The sequence below is a fragment of the Anguilla rostrata genome, chromosome 16, assembly GCF_018555375.3.
Source record: "Anguilla rostrata isolate EN2019 chromosome 16, ASM1855537v3, whole genome shotgun sequence".
Classification (NCBI taxonomy): domain Eukaryota; kingdom Metazoa; phylum Chordata; class Actinopteri; order Anguilliformes; family Anguillidae; genus Anguilla; species Anguilla rostrata.
Window position 1 is genome coordinate 35,601,363 of NC_057948.1, and position 15,509 is coordinate 35,616,871.

The window sequence follows — 15,509 nt, forward strand, 5'->3', positions numbered from 1 at the left end:
TTCCGTGCGAATCCTCGTCTGGGGGCAGGAACGAGAACGACCGAGGGCTGTACCGCTTGGTTTGCAGAACCGTAAGGTTCCAACGACTAATACATTAAAGAGAGACACAAACAATGCCGTACTTGTTACGCTTTAACAATACAGAACATAAGCGTCGCTCGCTCTGGACAAGCTTCAACGGCGTGTTTTGTGTGACTAAAACAATGTTATGCTAACTTGTTCAACTTCCTTTGTGAGTAGGCTAGCTGGCAAACTTGAGTCGACGTGCACTGCGTGGCTACGGAGATTGTTAATGGGCTACTCTTGAAAAAATTAAATGGATGTACCGACATTTCTTTTCTCCATCAAATGTACTGGAAGATGTCCGAGTGCGTCTGCACTAATTGATGCCGGAATGTTATGACTTTGATGTTGTTGACTCTTTTCAAGCAATGCCAGTGCGGCGATGTAGAATGTAGCCTAAGCGTCCATGCATTCATTCGATGCTTTTCAATAAAGACCGAAAAAGAAACCCAAGTTTAAAGGAGTCTTTTGAAGTTGGGGTAAGTTTTGGTCATCTCAATTCTCTGTGCACCATTGCGTATTGGTCTGAGAAATGTTTGCCGGTATGGAACGTACTAAGAATGGTTGTTCAACACTTTTGTGATTATTTTGTATATTTTTAGATTTATTTGATGGGACACTGTGAGGTCAGTGGGATATATCTAGGCGATGCATCTGGGACTTGAATTGCGATAGGCGTCTTTGGTTTAAGCGACGTATGAAGGAATTCTTGAAAACGTGTGACTACAGTTGAAGACCGTATGAATTCTTTATTGTTCCTGTAAAGTAAGGAATGTTTTTTTTTTGGCAGGTTGTAGACTGAGGCACACGCTGCTCACCTGCCTGGTGATTGATTGGCTAAAGCATACCGATAACATTTTGTGCGCACTGAATGGCTAATTTAATTCATGTGAATGAGCTCGAACATGTACGGAATAACAAGCGGATGGAAAAGTGAAATAACGTTGGACCAAGCATAGTAAGTCATTTTTGACAGTCTGTCCGCCTACTATCATATTAATTGGAAAATGCCTCAAGTACGAATGGCATGACTTCTGAAAAAAGTTGATTAAGATTATAGCGTTTTAAAGAAGATCACGATAATTAAAACCGTACTGAGTGGCCCTGTTGTACTGGAAATGTGTAGGCTGACAATTATCCTAAACCATGGGCTATTTATGAAATTACACTTCACCAAATGTTTTTGGTGGAGTCATGGAAGAGTTTAACCGCAGGACACACAAAGAGCTGTCTTTTGGTATGGTACCATTTAGCTTGGTTATATCTTCTCCGTTTTAAAACAGTGTGGCTTCGGGGGCTGCTGTGCACAAGCTAAACAAATAAACGCAATAAGCAGCCCGTACATTTAGCTCGATTTGTGCTGTTGCACAATTAAGCTATCAGGACGAGCCGAGTCGCGCGCGTTTGTCCTGGCGCGTGCCCTCAGGACCCGTTTTCCTTGCACCCCTCTGGCAGGTGCGTGCGTATGCACGCGCGTGCGCAGGCCTATGTGTAAGATGCGGAGATAACTCCGTTTCCGTATTCCCGTCATGCGCCCTTAGTTTTGATCGGGTCAACCCTCAGCAATGCAAGGATTGCAGTATTTCCGGGCTTTGATTGAGTAGCTTCCAATGGTTGCGCCATAGCCGTCCTTTATAAGGACTAATGGACCACACATTAAAAACCGGCGGCATGTAGCCTACCACCTCATTGACTAATGTTTGGCTAGGCTCCCACCTTTAAATGTGCAGTACACAAGGGCTGGTTTGTGTTGTTGGACTTGGACAAGAATGCAACAAAAAAGAGAATGGCCATGTTTAAGAAATTGCTACATTTTTATGCTTGTTGGATGTCATGGTCCTTATGGTTTCCAGTTGTGGTCAAGCCGCAAAATTTGCAACCTTAATTTTTGCAAATGCTAATTTTTCAGTCTGACCCCACCCATTCTTGACCTTTACAAGAGACCGGTCATTGGCCATGCATTTCCCTTTGGTCCCTCCCCCTTTTCTGTCATGGTCTGACAACGCTTGGCTTCAGACTGTATCTGGGCTAACTCTGTCACTACTCTGCCAGGCAATCCCAATCTAGAATCGCTCTTATCACTTGTATCCTTCTATCTTGATCCTCTAGCACTTTCATGTTGCACTGTATTTTCATCCAGCACGTATATTGCACCTGTATCGTTATCTTGATGTTGTAGCTCTATCGTATCTTGTCGTCATGCCTCATTCTAGTTTGACTTGTCATAACTTTCTGTTCTGGGCCTATGCTTACTGTGTGAACCGGACTTAATGTTCGTGGCTATGGATGATCGTTACATAATGAGTACTGTACCTTATCGGACCTGTGTTTTGTAGTTGTTCCATTGACCTTCGGTATGCACTTATTGTACATCGTTTTGGGCAAAAAGCATCTGCCAAATAAATGTAATGTAATGGATCGCGATGCACCAGACTCAATTTCCTCCTTCAGTGTTTTTGAGCACGAGAAACGTGTGCCTGCCTGTTTATTTTTTTCCGTGAGCGTTTGCCAGCGCAGACTTATGTTTATCCTCTCCATCCATCCATCCGTCGGTGCGTTTGTGAAACCCGGGAGGCAGAAATCTAGCCCCCGGCACGGAGAGTTCCGGAATGTACGGAGGAATCCGTCGGGACGGGCCCGGCACCCATGGAGGGACCGGGAGTCCCGAGCGACCGGGCGTCCATTTTCCCGCTCTGCGAGGCAGCGGGGGTCTCGTTTCCGAGCGTGTCGCTGAGGTGCCCGTGACCGCCGCTCACAAGCGCGGCTTTGTTTATTTTCATTTTCCCGGCCAAAAGGAAAAGGGCTCGCTACATACTTATTTAGTGTCGCCAGGCAACCCACAATTGGGGTAGACAAAAGGCACAGGATCAGAGAAAGAATGTGTGTGAGCGCAAGAGAGAGGGAAAGAGAGAGAACGTGTTTGCCGGGGTGTGTGTGTGTGTGTGTGTGTTTGAGAGAGACGCAGACTCCGACACCAACTCTATCCCAACACGACTCGCGGAGATGCAAACAGACACGTACACAGCCGTCTGTAAAAACGCACAGACACACACCCACACCTCACACAAACAGACACGTGTACGACACACAGATGCAGACTAATGGATACCAGCACTCACAGCTACACCCTCAGACACACAGATTCACCCTCAGACACACAGCTGCACCCTCAGACTCACAAATTCACCCTAAGACTCACAGATTCACCCTCAGACACACAGATTCACCCTCAGACACACAGATCCACCCTCAGACACACAGATCCACCCTCAGACACACAGATCCACCCTCAGACACAGAGATGCACAGTTCTGAAGTCTGTGGATGGTGCTGCTTGCCTCCTGTGGTGATTTTCTCCTCAGTCTGAGGCAGTGAATGGCGCCAGTGGTGCTTAAATAAAGAGGATGGGAGGAGGGAGGTAGAATGAAGTGATGAAGGGATGGAGGAAGCCAAATGTTAAGTAACTGACACCCAGATGACTGTATCGGAGGCAGGGGGTGAGGGGGGAGGGGGGAGCCTGCTGGAGCTGAGTCAGGAATCAGAAGTGAAAGAAGGTTCACGGGTGCAAGGTCTGTGTGTGTGTGTGTGTGTGTGTGTGTGAAAGTGTGAGAAAATGCATCTGAACTGTGTGTGAGACACAGATGAAGAGAAGACAGTGTGTGCTTATGCGTGTGTGTGTGTATGTGTGCTTATGCGTGTGTGTGTGTGTATGTGCGTGCGTATGCGTGTGTGTGTGTGTGTGTGTGTGTGTGCGTGCTTATGCGTGTGTGTGTGTGTGTGTGTGTGTGTGTGTGTGTGTGCGTGCGTATGCGTGTGTGTGTGTGTGGGTGTGTGTGCGTGCTTACGCGTGTGTGTGTGTGTGTGCTTATGCGTGTGTGTGTGTGCGTGCTTATGCGCGTGTGTGTGAGTGTGTGCGTACGTATGCGTGTGTGTGTGTGTGTGTGTGTGTGTGTGTTTGCTTATGCGCGTGTGTGTGTGTGTGTGTGTGTGTGTGTGTGTGCGCGTGCTTATGCGCGTGTGTGTGTGTGTGTGTGTGCTTATGCGCAGCGTTGTTGTGCGCTATGCTGTGTGTGTGCGTGCGTGTGGTGTGTGGCTTATGGTGTGTGTGTGGTGTGCGCGTGCTTATGCGCGTGTGTGGTGTGTGTGTGTCTTATGCGCTGTGTTGTGTGTGCGCTTATGCGTGTGTGTGCGCGCGTGTGTGTGTGTGTCTGTATGCGTGTGTGTGTGTGTGCTTATGCGTGTGTGTGTGTGTGTGTGCTTATGCGTGTGTGTGTGTGTGTGTGCGTGCTTATGCGTGTGTGTGTGTGTGTGTGTGTGCATACCGTATGTGCTGCACGTAGTGAGACTGGTGGCATTTGCCTCCCCACAGCTTCCTCTCTGTGGCAACCGCTGAGCGGAATATGAAGAGTAACCCGCCAACTCCCGAAGGGCCCGAAAGCCTTAACCCGCCAACTCCCAAAGGCCCGAAGGCCTTAACCCGCCAACTCCCAAGGGCCCGAAGGCCTTAACCCGCCAACTCCCAAAGGCCCGAAGGCCTTAACCCGCCAACTCCCAAAGGCCCGAAGGCCTTAACCCGCCAACTCCCAAAGGCCCGAAGGCCTTAACCCGCCAACTCCCAAAGGCCTGAACACCGTAACCCGCCAACTCCCAAAGGCCTGAACACCGTAACCCGCCAACTCCCAAAGGCCCGAAGGCCTTAACCCGCCAACTCCCAAAGGCCGAAGGCCTAACCGCCAACTCCCAAAGCCCGAGCCTTAACCCGCACTCCCAAAGGCCTGAACCCGTAACCCGCCAACTCCCAAAGGCCTGACCCGTAACCGCCAACTCCAAAGGCCTGACACCGTAACCCGCCAACTCCCAAAGGCCCGAAGGCCTTAACCCGCCAACTCCCAAAGGCCTGAACACCGTAACCCGCCAACTCCCAAAGGCCCGAAGGCCTTAACCCGCCAACTCCCAAAGGCCTGAACACCGTAACCCGCCAACTCCCAAAGGCCCGAAGGCCTTAACCCGCCAACTCCCAAAACCCACCACCCTTTCCACCTTTCCACACTTTCCCATAATTTCCGTCGTTTCCAAATGTGCACTTGCGGCATTATTTTTGTTTAGAGCTTGGAACGGCCCTTCCATGGCCAGGGACGTGTTTTATCAGTGAGCAGCTGTCTGTCCGTGTAGATTTCACAGCCTGCGTGGGGAGGTGACAGCACGCCAGAACACCCCCACGCCAGCGTCAGAGCCAGAGCCGTGTGTTTAGTCACCGCTTTCCCCCCCTGTGGCCATGAGCACTGAGTGTTTTGCAAGATAAACATATTTACGCTGTCGAGAAGCGCAGGCTCATGCCGCGACCACAGGAACAGGAAGTTGAGCTGACTGTGCAGCCGTCTCCAAGCGACGCAGCTTTCAGAATGACGCCCGGGGCCACTCTCGAAATGAGCCCCCACCCCTCCACCCCCCATGCGCCTTTCCTGTTGACACGTTTAGCGCTGTAACACTTTCCTTTTTAATCAAGGCTTCGTCATGTGCGTCTGCAACGGAGAGGTTTCTGTCTGAGTGGAGAGGGATGTGAGAGTGGCTCTGTGCTGCCTTACTGAGGAAACTGTTATTTCGTTTCCCACAGCGTCCAGTATAGCATCTTACATCTTTCCCACAGCATCCAGTATAGCATCTTGCATCTTTCCCACAGCGTCCAGTATAGCATCTTGCATCTTTCCCATAGCATCCAGCATAGCATCTTGCATCTTTCCCACAGCGTCCAGTATAGCATCTTGCATCTTTCCCACAGCATCCAGTATAGCATCTTGCATGTTTCCCACAGCGTCCAGTATAGCATCTTGCATGTTGCCCACAGCGTCCAGTATAGCATCTTGCATGTTGCCCACAGCGTCCAGTATAGCATCTTGCATGTTGCCCAGGACAGCCAGTATAGTATCTTGCATCTTTCCCACAGCGTCCAGTAGAGTATCTTGCATTTTGGCCACAGCATCCAGTAGAGTATCTTGCATGTTGCCCAGGACAGCCAGTATAGCATCTTGCATGTTTCCCACAGCGTCCAGTAGAGTATCTTGCATGTTGCCCACAGCGTCCAGTAGAGTATCTTGCATTTTGGCCACAGCATCCAGTAGAGTATCTTGCATGTTGCCCAGGACAGCCAGTATAGCATCTTGCATGTTTCCCACAGCATCCAGTATAGCATCTTGCATGTTTCCCACAGCGTCCAGTATAGCATCTTGCATGTTGCCCACAGCGTCCAGTAGAGTATCTTGCATGTTGCCCACAGCGTCCAGTAGAGTATCTTGCATCTTTCCCACAGCGTCCAGTATAGCATCTTGCATCTTTCCCACAGCATCCAGTAGAGTATCTTGCATCTTTCCCACAGCGTCCAGTATAGTATCTTGCATGTTTCCCACAGCGTCCAGTATAGTATCTTGCATGTTTCCCACAGCGTCCAGTATAGCATCTTGCATGTTTCCCACAGCGTCCAGTATAGCATCTTGCATGTTGCCCAGGACATCTAGTATAGCATCTTGCATCTTTCCCACAGCGTCCAGTATAGTATCTTGCGTATTATCCACAGCATGCAGTAGAGTATCTTGCATGTTGCCCACAGCGTCCAGTAGAGTATCTTGCATGTTGCCCAGCTCTCTCACTTGCGTCTTGGTCCATCACCCCAGAGTCACAGTGTAAGAGAACATAAGTGCATTCCTCTGAATGTTAAGAACAGCAGTCCCAGAGCAGCGGATGCATAATCCGGTAATAACACTTTAATGTGTTCGAAATACTTCATAATGTTCTTGCTCTTATGCTATGGACTTTTAGTGATTTGCTTTTATTACTGAACGATCATTATGTTGGTTGCACAAGACAGTTGGCTCATTACTGGATTGTTGTCTTCAAACGATGGTTTGTTGTTTTGATTGGTGTGGTAAAATGTTTCCCTTTGTTATTGGTTGTTCAGCTAACCTGAGTTTTTGCAGTTTTGTTGTAAGATGCTCTTGATAAGATTGTGCCTGATAAATAGGCTAAATGTTGGTGTCCTGGTTTGTGCAGCTAGTTATTTATTTATCTGAATTACAGCTGCAGTGTGTCTGTGGGTAAATAAATTAATGGTGAATAAAAATGAAAAATGTGCTGTAATCTAGAACATGTTGGTGGTCTGGCACTGACCTGGGCACTGATGTACTGCTGTCACATGCATGATTTGAGAGATATAGAGTTATTAATAAATATTAATTATAATTTGGGCTCAGAGGGCAAGACTACAGGGATCAGTTTTTTAAAAAGCCTATTGAATCCTTATGTTATTTTTCCATAGGGAGTCGGGTGACGGTCCCCGGTGTTTGGGACCTGTTGGGGCCCCCCTGAGCCTGCTTTGGGTGCTGGTCCCCTGTGTTTGGGACCTGTTGGGGCCCCCCTGAGCCTGCTTTGGGTGCAGCGTGGGCCGGGGCGATGGGGTCTTTTCGGCGGACGCGACCGCGCTTCATGAGCTCCCCGGTGCTGACGGACCTGCCCCGCTTCCACGCCAGCCTGTCCAGCCTGCAGCTGTCCAACGCCAGCGTCTGGAACAGGTGAGCCTGTGTGTGAGCCTGTGTGTGAGCCTGTGTGTGAGCCTGTGTGTGAGCCTGAGTGTGTGAGTGTGTGAGTGAGAGTCTCTGTATGCATGTGTTGCTTTCCACTGATAAAGCACACCTCCCTGTGTGTGTTACTTTACATTACAGGCAATTAGCAGATGCTCTTACCCAGAGAGACTTGCACAACATTCTACACAGCATTTACATTGCATCCATTTATACAGCTGGATATACAGTGAAGCAATGCAGGTTAAGTACCTTGCCCAAGGGTACAACGAGAGTGTCCAACCTGGGAATTGAACCTGCAAGACCAGCTCCTTACCCATTACACTGCACTGCTGCCCCATGGTCACTCTATGGTCTGTGAATCCATAGCATGGCTGTTCAACTACAGAATTTCCGTTTATAACCCCCCCCCCCCCCCGCCATTTCCACCGTGGTGTACCGCAGACCTGGGTCAAATACGTATTTGTTTTGGATTCAAATACTTTCTGTGCTCTGTTGATCTTGCCTGGTGTAATTGAACCTGTAATTGAAGCGTATAAAAGTATTTGAATCCGAAACAGATACGTATTTGACCCAGGTCTGGTTGTACCCTTTTCATGCCAACGGGGGCGATGGTCTTTTCAGAAGAGCAGCTCCAGGTTTGGCTGCTGGGCAGCGCACACGTTAAGCAGCTGCATTAGCTGCAGTGATCTTTTCACTGGAGGTAAAGGCTTTTGTCTCTATGCTGACAGTGAGGCCTCAGTGTGGGCTCACACGCACTCTCTATTTAGACACGTTTGCTGTGTGGTTACTTCTCTTTACTTGATTTGGCTTGTGGCTTGTGGCTGTGTGACGCATTTACACCCCCCCCGCCCCGCCCTGCCCCGCCCCCCCCACCGAGCCCCCCCCCCCCCACCCGCAGGAGGGTTCCTGGGTGGGTGTTGTTCCCTGTCCGGCGTCTCATGCTGTGGGTTCCTGACCATATGATAATCACATCCTGCAGAATTCCACGGTAACCACAGTTTTGGTGGCGACTGACGCAAAAAGACGGCGGATGAAGCCGTCTAATTGGATGGTTGACTGTCGGGGGGGGTGAGGGCGTGAGGGGGTTAGTCGACGTGTTTTTAGGAGAACAGCCAAATTTCTGCCGCCTCTGATGATGGGCCGGGAAGAGAAGGCTGAATGTTCTGCAGATATTTCGCATTTGTACTGGCTCTGTGTGTGTGTGTGTGCGTGCACGCGCGCGCGTGTGTGTGTGGGGGTGGGGGGAGGGGGAGGGGGAGGGGTGTGCAATATGATACAACCAGGAACTACTTTTGAACAGGTGTCTGTTGGAGGAAGTTTTTCTGATGTGATAACAGTGAACAGAACAGCTCACATACCTGCACAGGTAATAATTATAATTATTATGAAGCTTAAACTGTGCTTCTCACACAGGTGTTCAGAGCGGTTTTCACGAAAGACGGCACAGGTCACGCACCTGTGTGGGAGGGTGAGGGCGTGAGGGGGTGAGTCGTCTCCAGGTGGGCTGTAGGTGGGCTGGCAGGGGCAGGGTGTGGGTGTAGGAGCGGCCAAACTGGCTGCTGGTTTCAAACGGGCCATGGGGTGGGGGGCGCGAGGTGTGGGTCGGGGGCGTGGGGTGTGGGGCATGTCCTAGAACACACTGGAAGAGGATCATGAACAGCGCGGGGGGCAGGACCAGGGAGCAGCTGCGGGGGCGGGACCAGGGAGCGGCGTGGGGGCGGGGTTAGGGAGCAGCGTGGGGGTGGGGCCAGGGAGCAGCGCGGGGCGGGGCCAGGAGCAGCGCGGGGGCGGGGCCAGGGAGCAGTGCAGGGGGCATGGCCAGGGAGCAGTGTCGAGGGGGGCATGGCCAGGGAGCAGCGCGGGGCGGGGCCAGGGAACAGCGTGGGGCGGGGCCAGGGAGCAGGAGCAGCAGGGGTGGGGCCAGGGAACAGCGTGGGGCGGGGCCAGGAGCAGGGAGCAGCAGGGGGGTGGGGCCAGGGAGCAGCGCGGGCGGGCCAGGAGCAGCGGGGGGGGAACGGAACAGCGGAAAGCGGTCGGCTGCTCGTTTCCGGGATGGACGCGCTGCACGCTGTCCTTCTCTCCCACCGGCGCTGTCCTGGAATTTTTTTAGGGGGGGGAGCGGGTCAGATTCCTGCAGGATGTTTTTGGGGAAGTAGATTGAGAGTGGGGAGGGGGGGAGGAGGCAGCACAGGAAAGCTGGTGGGGGGGGGGTGGGGGGAGGAAGGGAGAGAAGTAGAAACCATTTCTCCCACTTCTGTATCCGAAGTGGATCATGTACATTTTTTGGGGTTCCTTTGAGTACCCCCCCCCCCCCACCAGGGTGATGTGTGACCTCTGATCTCTCTTTTTCTTCATCTCTTTTATTCTCTCTCGCTCTCTCTCTCTCTCTCCCTCCCGCCCTCCCTCTCTCCTCTCCCTCTCTCTCTCCGCCTCCCTCTCTCTCCCTCTCTCTCTCCGCCGCCCTCCTCTCTCCCTCTCTCTCTCCCGCCGTCCCTCTCTGTCTCCCTCTCCCTCTCTCTCTCTCTCTCTCTCTCTCTCTCTCCTTGTTCTCCCTCTCTCTCTCTTGCTCTCTCTCTCTCTCTCTCTCCCTCTCTCCCTCTCTCTCTCTCTCTCTCTCTCTCTCTCTCTCCCTTCTCTCTCTCTCTCTCCCTCTCTCTCTGTCTCTCTCCCTTGCTCTCTCTCTCTCTCTCTGTCTCACGCCCTGTGTTGCTGATCTGATTATGGACTTCCTGCTGCTCACACAGAAGGAGGTTGTAGATTCTTAAACTCGGAGCCTCGCCCCAACCTCGCGGATCAGCGGCACGTGTGAGCCGGCCGGTCGCCGGGGCGCTCCGAAAGAAAGCGTGCCCCTCCGCGCCCCCCCATGCCCCCCCCCCCGACAGATTAGCGCTGACCAGAGTCGACACAAAGTGAATTAAATCTATAAATACATCCCCTTCGTGGAAAGAAGTGGCATTAAAAAATAAATAAAGAAATAAATAAACGGTTGAGGAGAAAATGGGAAGCAGCTGACGGGACGGTAGGGAGGTTTAAAGTGGAACCGCGTGAACGAGGCCTGGTGGAAACATCCCCTCATTCGCCCTGCGGGTACGATCTCCCCTCCCCTCCCCGCCCCGCCCTCTCACCGTGGACTCTGGAACAGTCTGACTCTCTCCTGAACCCACCCTGCCTCTTCATTCCATGCGTTAGCACACTTGACACATGATCATCCAGACTTCACACTTAACATACGCTGAGGCAGGCCACACTGCAAGTGTACTTAAGAACATGATTTTTTTCACATGCGAGGATTGGGTTCATGTTCCTGGGACGTTTTTGCCTGTCCATGTTTGTGGTGTTCTGTGGTGTAGTGGGTAGAGGAGCGGACTCCAGGTTTCAGGACACTTGGGTTTGGGTGCGCTGGTGTGACATCACCTTTGTGCCCCTGAGTGAACCACTTCACCAATGAATAAGAGCGTCCACAAAGCTGTGTAAATGGAGGTTTGCCTCTGTGTGTGTGTGTGTGTGTGTGTGAGAGTGTTGAGTGTTGATGTTTTGAGTTGTGGATTGTGAGTGGATGTTGTGAGTTTTGGATTGTGAGTGGATGTTTTGAGTTGTGGATTGTGTGAGTAGTGAAGCTGGATGTTGTGAGTTGTGGATTGTGTGAGTAGTGAAGCTGGATGTTGTGAGTTTTGGATTGTGCGTGGATGTTGTGAGTTTTGGATTGTGTGAGTAATGAAGCTGGATGTTTGTCTTCTTAGTGTCCAGTCCGCAGTGATCAAGGTGTTCCAGGGTGTGGGTCTGCAGGCCAATGAGCTCTACTCCCTCAACGAGAGCATCAGGTAAAGGCCAGCAGTCCAGGTGTACCCCGCCCCCCCGCCAAAAATACCTTGCCTTTCAGCATTTCGGTCAGGTGTTAGCTTACCGCTAACTCAGCCCGCCTCTTTTTGGAACCTTGACCTCATTCGGACAGGCTGAACTCGAAAAAAAATACAACACGAAAAATAGCGTTTTAAAACTTATCTTAAAAAGGGGGCCTGTTTGACAGAGGATGTCAAATCATGTGCACATGTGCAGAAATCGCTTATAAGGCCCATCCCTTCCCAGTGGCTCAGCCAATGAGGGTATCTGCTCAAAATGCAAGTGACGTATCCCACTGTACCCACTTCCTGTGCTCCTTTGGGTAGCTTCCTCTTCCTGTGACCCCCGTCTCGAGGTCACCGGCCCTGACTTCCTGTCCCCCTTCCTGTCCTTCCAGGTGGCTCCTCAAGACTGAGCTGGGCTCCTTCATCACAGAGTACTTCCAGGTATGCTGGCCCCGGGTCCCGAGGGCGGGGAAAACGGATCCCCCTCACTGGCTCGGACGAGGCAGATTGACACCTGTCAATCAGAGGGCTGTCATGACGGAATCTCACGAGCTTCTCTTTCCCTGTTACAGAATCAGCTCCTGAACAAAGGCCTGGTACACATTACAGAGAAGATCCTGCTTTATGAGGGTAAGCCATGTACCACGGGCACCCAGGACACGCGTGTTACACGTGTGTGTGTGTGTGTGTTTGTGTGCGTGCGTGCGTGCGTGCATGTGTGTGTGTGTGTGTGTGTGTGTGTGCGGGTATCTAACAGGTTTGCCTGGCACAACCTGAGCCTCTTTTCTAACACTTGGCGTGTGTGTGTGGTCTCCCTAGGCGACAGCCAGCTCCTCATCCTGTCGGAGATGTGGGGAAGGTTTTTCACCGAAATTCTGCCGACCCTGCAGGCCATATTCTACCCAGTGCAGGTACGTGCTACAGGTGTATATTAAGCCTTATACAGATACAGGCTACAGGTGTTTATTAATCATTATGCAGGTACATGCTAATGGTGTATACTTGCTACAGTGTAGATCTAATCCAATGATATTGTACAAGGTGCGGGTTCAGGGGACAAGTTTATATGAAACGTAATGCAGGTATATTTCACGGGTCATATTCCACACGGTTCAGATACAAACTGCAGGTCATATCTCATCCAGTGCCAGATGCCCGCTACAGGTTAATATTTTACACAATGCGGGTAAAAGCAGCAGGTTGTATTCTTTGTAGTGCAGGTCGTGGGCTAAAGGTTATTTTGCCTAATGCTGGCGTTGAGCACTTGCTGTATCTTCCCCATTTGCATGCTGTGGACGGTAGTCTGTCCGTTCTGTATACACAACAGCAGTGTTCCCAGTGCAAACGCAGTGACAGCCTTTTCCTGTGTGTGTACACAATAAGGCTGTTGTTCCTGGTGCGCTCTTTCCGACCCGCCAGCCCGCCTCCCTCCTGATGCGGAGCGATGTGCGATGTGCGCTGTCGCACGCGTGACCATGTGACTGCATGACCATGTGACCGTGTGACCATGTGACCCGCAGGGTCAGGAGCTGACGGTGCGGCAGATGGCCCTGCTGGGTTTCCGGGACCTGGTGCTGCTCAAGCTGCCATTGGACGAGCTGCTGCCGGCTGTCCCGCCCCCTCCGCCCCCAGCCATCACGCAGATGCTGCTGGTCCTGCAGGTACCCGGGGTTGCCACGGCAACCGCCCGTCTTCGCTGGATTTCAAAAGAAATTCCGTTTCACCGGCCTGCTGTTCTCTCAACGTGGTTTTTCTCCCGTGCTGAATCTAATGATGATGCTATTGCTGTTGCGTTAAAAAAAAAAAAAAGAAGAAGAAAAAATGTAATAACAGCTGTAACAACAGCGTTAGTTAAATGGATCAATAAACACACGTTGCAGAAAAACATGTTGATGTACAGCCGTGAGAGTGTGCTGTCACGCAGGGTGTGTGGCCGTGCAGCTTGTGCGCTGTGCATGCGCACTGCAGGCTGAGAAGCATTACTGGGGATGTAGCGTGCGCCATTTAGCGTCTTCATAGATAAAGCCCTCTGCTCGCTTCCTGCCTGTTCCTTTAACCGGTCCTGGACAGCTCTTGCTGTGAGCTGCCGAGCGCTGGTCTAAGAGAGGGGGGCGGAGGGGGGGGGGTTTAAGGCGTCTGGCATCAGAGCTGTTTGGGATTCACAGCATGTGTGTATTCCTGTGTAGTGCTGTGTGCTGTCCTGCTCTCACTGTTCTGTGTGTGTGTCCGCGCGTGTGCGTGTGCATGTGTATGCGTGTGTGTGCCCACGTGTGCTTGTGCGTGCGTATGTGTGTGTGTGTGTGTGTGCGTGTGCGTGCCTGTGCGTGCCTGTGTGTGTGTGTGTGTGTGTGTGCGCGTGTGTGCGCCTGTGTGTATGGGCGTGTGTGTGTGTGTGTGTGCGCGTGCGTGCGTGTGTCTGTGTGTGTGTGTGTGTGTGTGTGTGTGTGTGCGTGCGTGCGTATGGACGTGTGTACATGTGTGTGATTCTGTAGGGTATTCATGAGACCAACGGACCCACTCAGCAGTACCATGAGCTGGAGAAGCTGGTGGAGATGGTCGTCTCTCCCTACCTGGGAAACTACCTCCACCGCAGCCGCACTGCCTGCTATATGGGTGAGCCCCCCCCCCCCCATTCCACCCCCACGCCCCCCCCCCCCACACACACACCACCCGTTCCCACCCCCCACACAAAAATCAAAACACTGATGGAGAAATTACTGCTGTGTGGTGGGGCACATCCTTTGTAGCCACTGTTCCAGTGTGTGGATGGGCCCCATGGTCTGGTATCTGTTAAGGCTCTGTTCCAGTGTGTGGATGGGCCCCATGGTCTGGTATCTGTTAAGGCTCTGTTCCAGTGTGTGGATGGGCCCCATGGTCTGGTATCTGTTAAGGCCCTGTTCCAGTGTGTGGATGGGCCCCACTGTCTGGTATCTGTTAAGGCTCTGTTCCAGTGTGTGGATGGGCCCCATTGTCTGGTATCTGTTAAGGCTCTGTTCCAGTGTGTGGATGGGCCCCATGGTCTGGTATCTGTTAAGGCTCTGTTCCTGTGTGTGGATGGGCCCCATGGTCTGGTATCTGTTAAGGCTCTGTTCCAGTGTGTGGATGGGCCCCATGGTCTGGTATCTGTTAAGGCTCTGTTCCAGTGTGTGGATGGGCCCCATGGTCTGGTATCTGTTAAGGCTCTGTTCCAGTGTGTGGATGGGCCCCATGGTCTGGTATCTGTTGAGGCTCTGTTCCAGTGTGTGGATGGGCCCCATGGTCTGGTATCTGTTAAGGCTCTGTTCCAGTGTGTGGATGGGCCCCATGGTCTGGTATCTGTTAAGGCTCTGTTCCAGTGTGTGGATGGGCCCCATGGTCTGGTATCTGTTAAGGCTCTGTTCCAGTGTGTGGATGGGCCCCATGGTCTGGTATCTGTTGAGGCTCTGTTCCAGTGTGTGGATGGGCCCCATGGTCTGGTATCTGTTAAGGCACTGTTCCAGTGTGTGGATGGGCCCCATGGTCTGGTGTCTGTTAAGGCTCTGTTCCAGTGTGTGGATGGGGCCCCATGGTCTGGTATCTGTTAAGACTCTGTTCCAGTGTGTGGATGGGCCTCATGGTCTGGTATCTGTTAAGGCTTTGTTCCAGTATGTGGATGGGCCCCATGGTCTGGTATCTGTTAAGGCTCTGTTCTAGTGTGTGGATGGGCCCCATGGTCTGGTATCTGTTAAGGCTCTGTTCCAGTGTGTGGATGGGCCCCATGGTCTGGTATCTGTTGAGGCTCTGTACCAGTGTATGGATGGGCCCCATGGTCTGGTATCTGTTAAGGCTCTGTACCAGTGTATGGATGGGCCCCATGGTCTGGTATCTGTTGAGGCTCTGTTCCAGTGTGTGGACGGGTGGAAATTCCAAGCCGTTTCTAAGCTGTTTAAGCTCAGTAATTTTTCACAAAATGACAAAGCCATCACATCAGAACCAACACCATGGAAGGGGCGAGGGGTTAGGGACAGGGTAAGAGGGATTTGGGGCGGGGTGGGGAGGGGACGTTGAA

At 51.9% G+C, this 15,509-nt stretch overlaps 2 protein-coding genes across 3 annotated transcripts in view; both read left to right on the forward strand.

The window, feature by feature from the left end:
- The window catches only part of LOC135242182 (proline-rich protein 5-like), a 16,892-nt gene continuing 1,383 nt past the window's right edge, over positions 1-15,509 (forward strand). Inside the window, exons 1-9 of one of the 2 annotated variants that reach the window (XM_064313144.1) lie at positions 1-542; positions 854-1,021; positions 7,373-7,625; positions 11,378-11,458; positions 11,875-11,923; positions 12,055-12,112; positions 12,302-12,393; positions 13,003-13,143; positions 13,975-14,095. In XM_064313144.1, the coding sequence (XP_064169214.1) occupies positions 7,507-7,625; positions 11,378-11,458; positions 11,875-11,923; positions 12,055-12,112; positions 12,302-12,393; positions 13,003-13,143; positions 13,975-14,095 (661 nt within the window). In that variant the 5' untranslated portion in view covers positions 1-542; positions 854-1,021; positions 7,373-7,506. The remainder of the gene's footprint in view (positions 543-853; positions 1,022-7,372; positions 7,626-11,377; positions 11,459-11,874; positions 11,924-12,054; positions 12,113-12,301; positions 12,394-13,002; positions 13,144-13,974; positions 14,096-15,509) is intronic. The other variant, XM_064313143.1, reaches the window with a different exon arrangement.
- Positions 3,539-7,366, forward strand: LOC135242652 (dynein heavy chain). The gene is given in 3 exon segments (XM_064313806.1): positions 3,539-3,632; positions 5,653-6,008; positions 6,183-7,366. Coding segments are annotated over 3 exon segments (615 nt in total). The 3' UTR covers positions 6,348-7,366.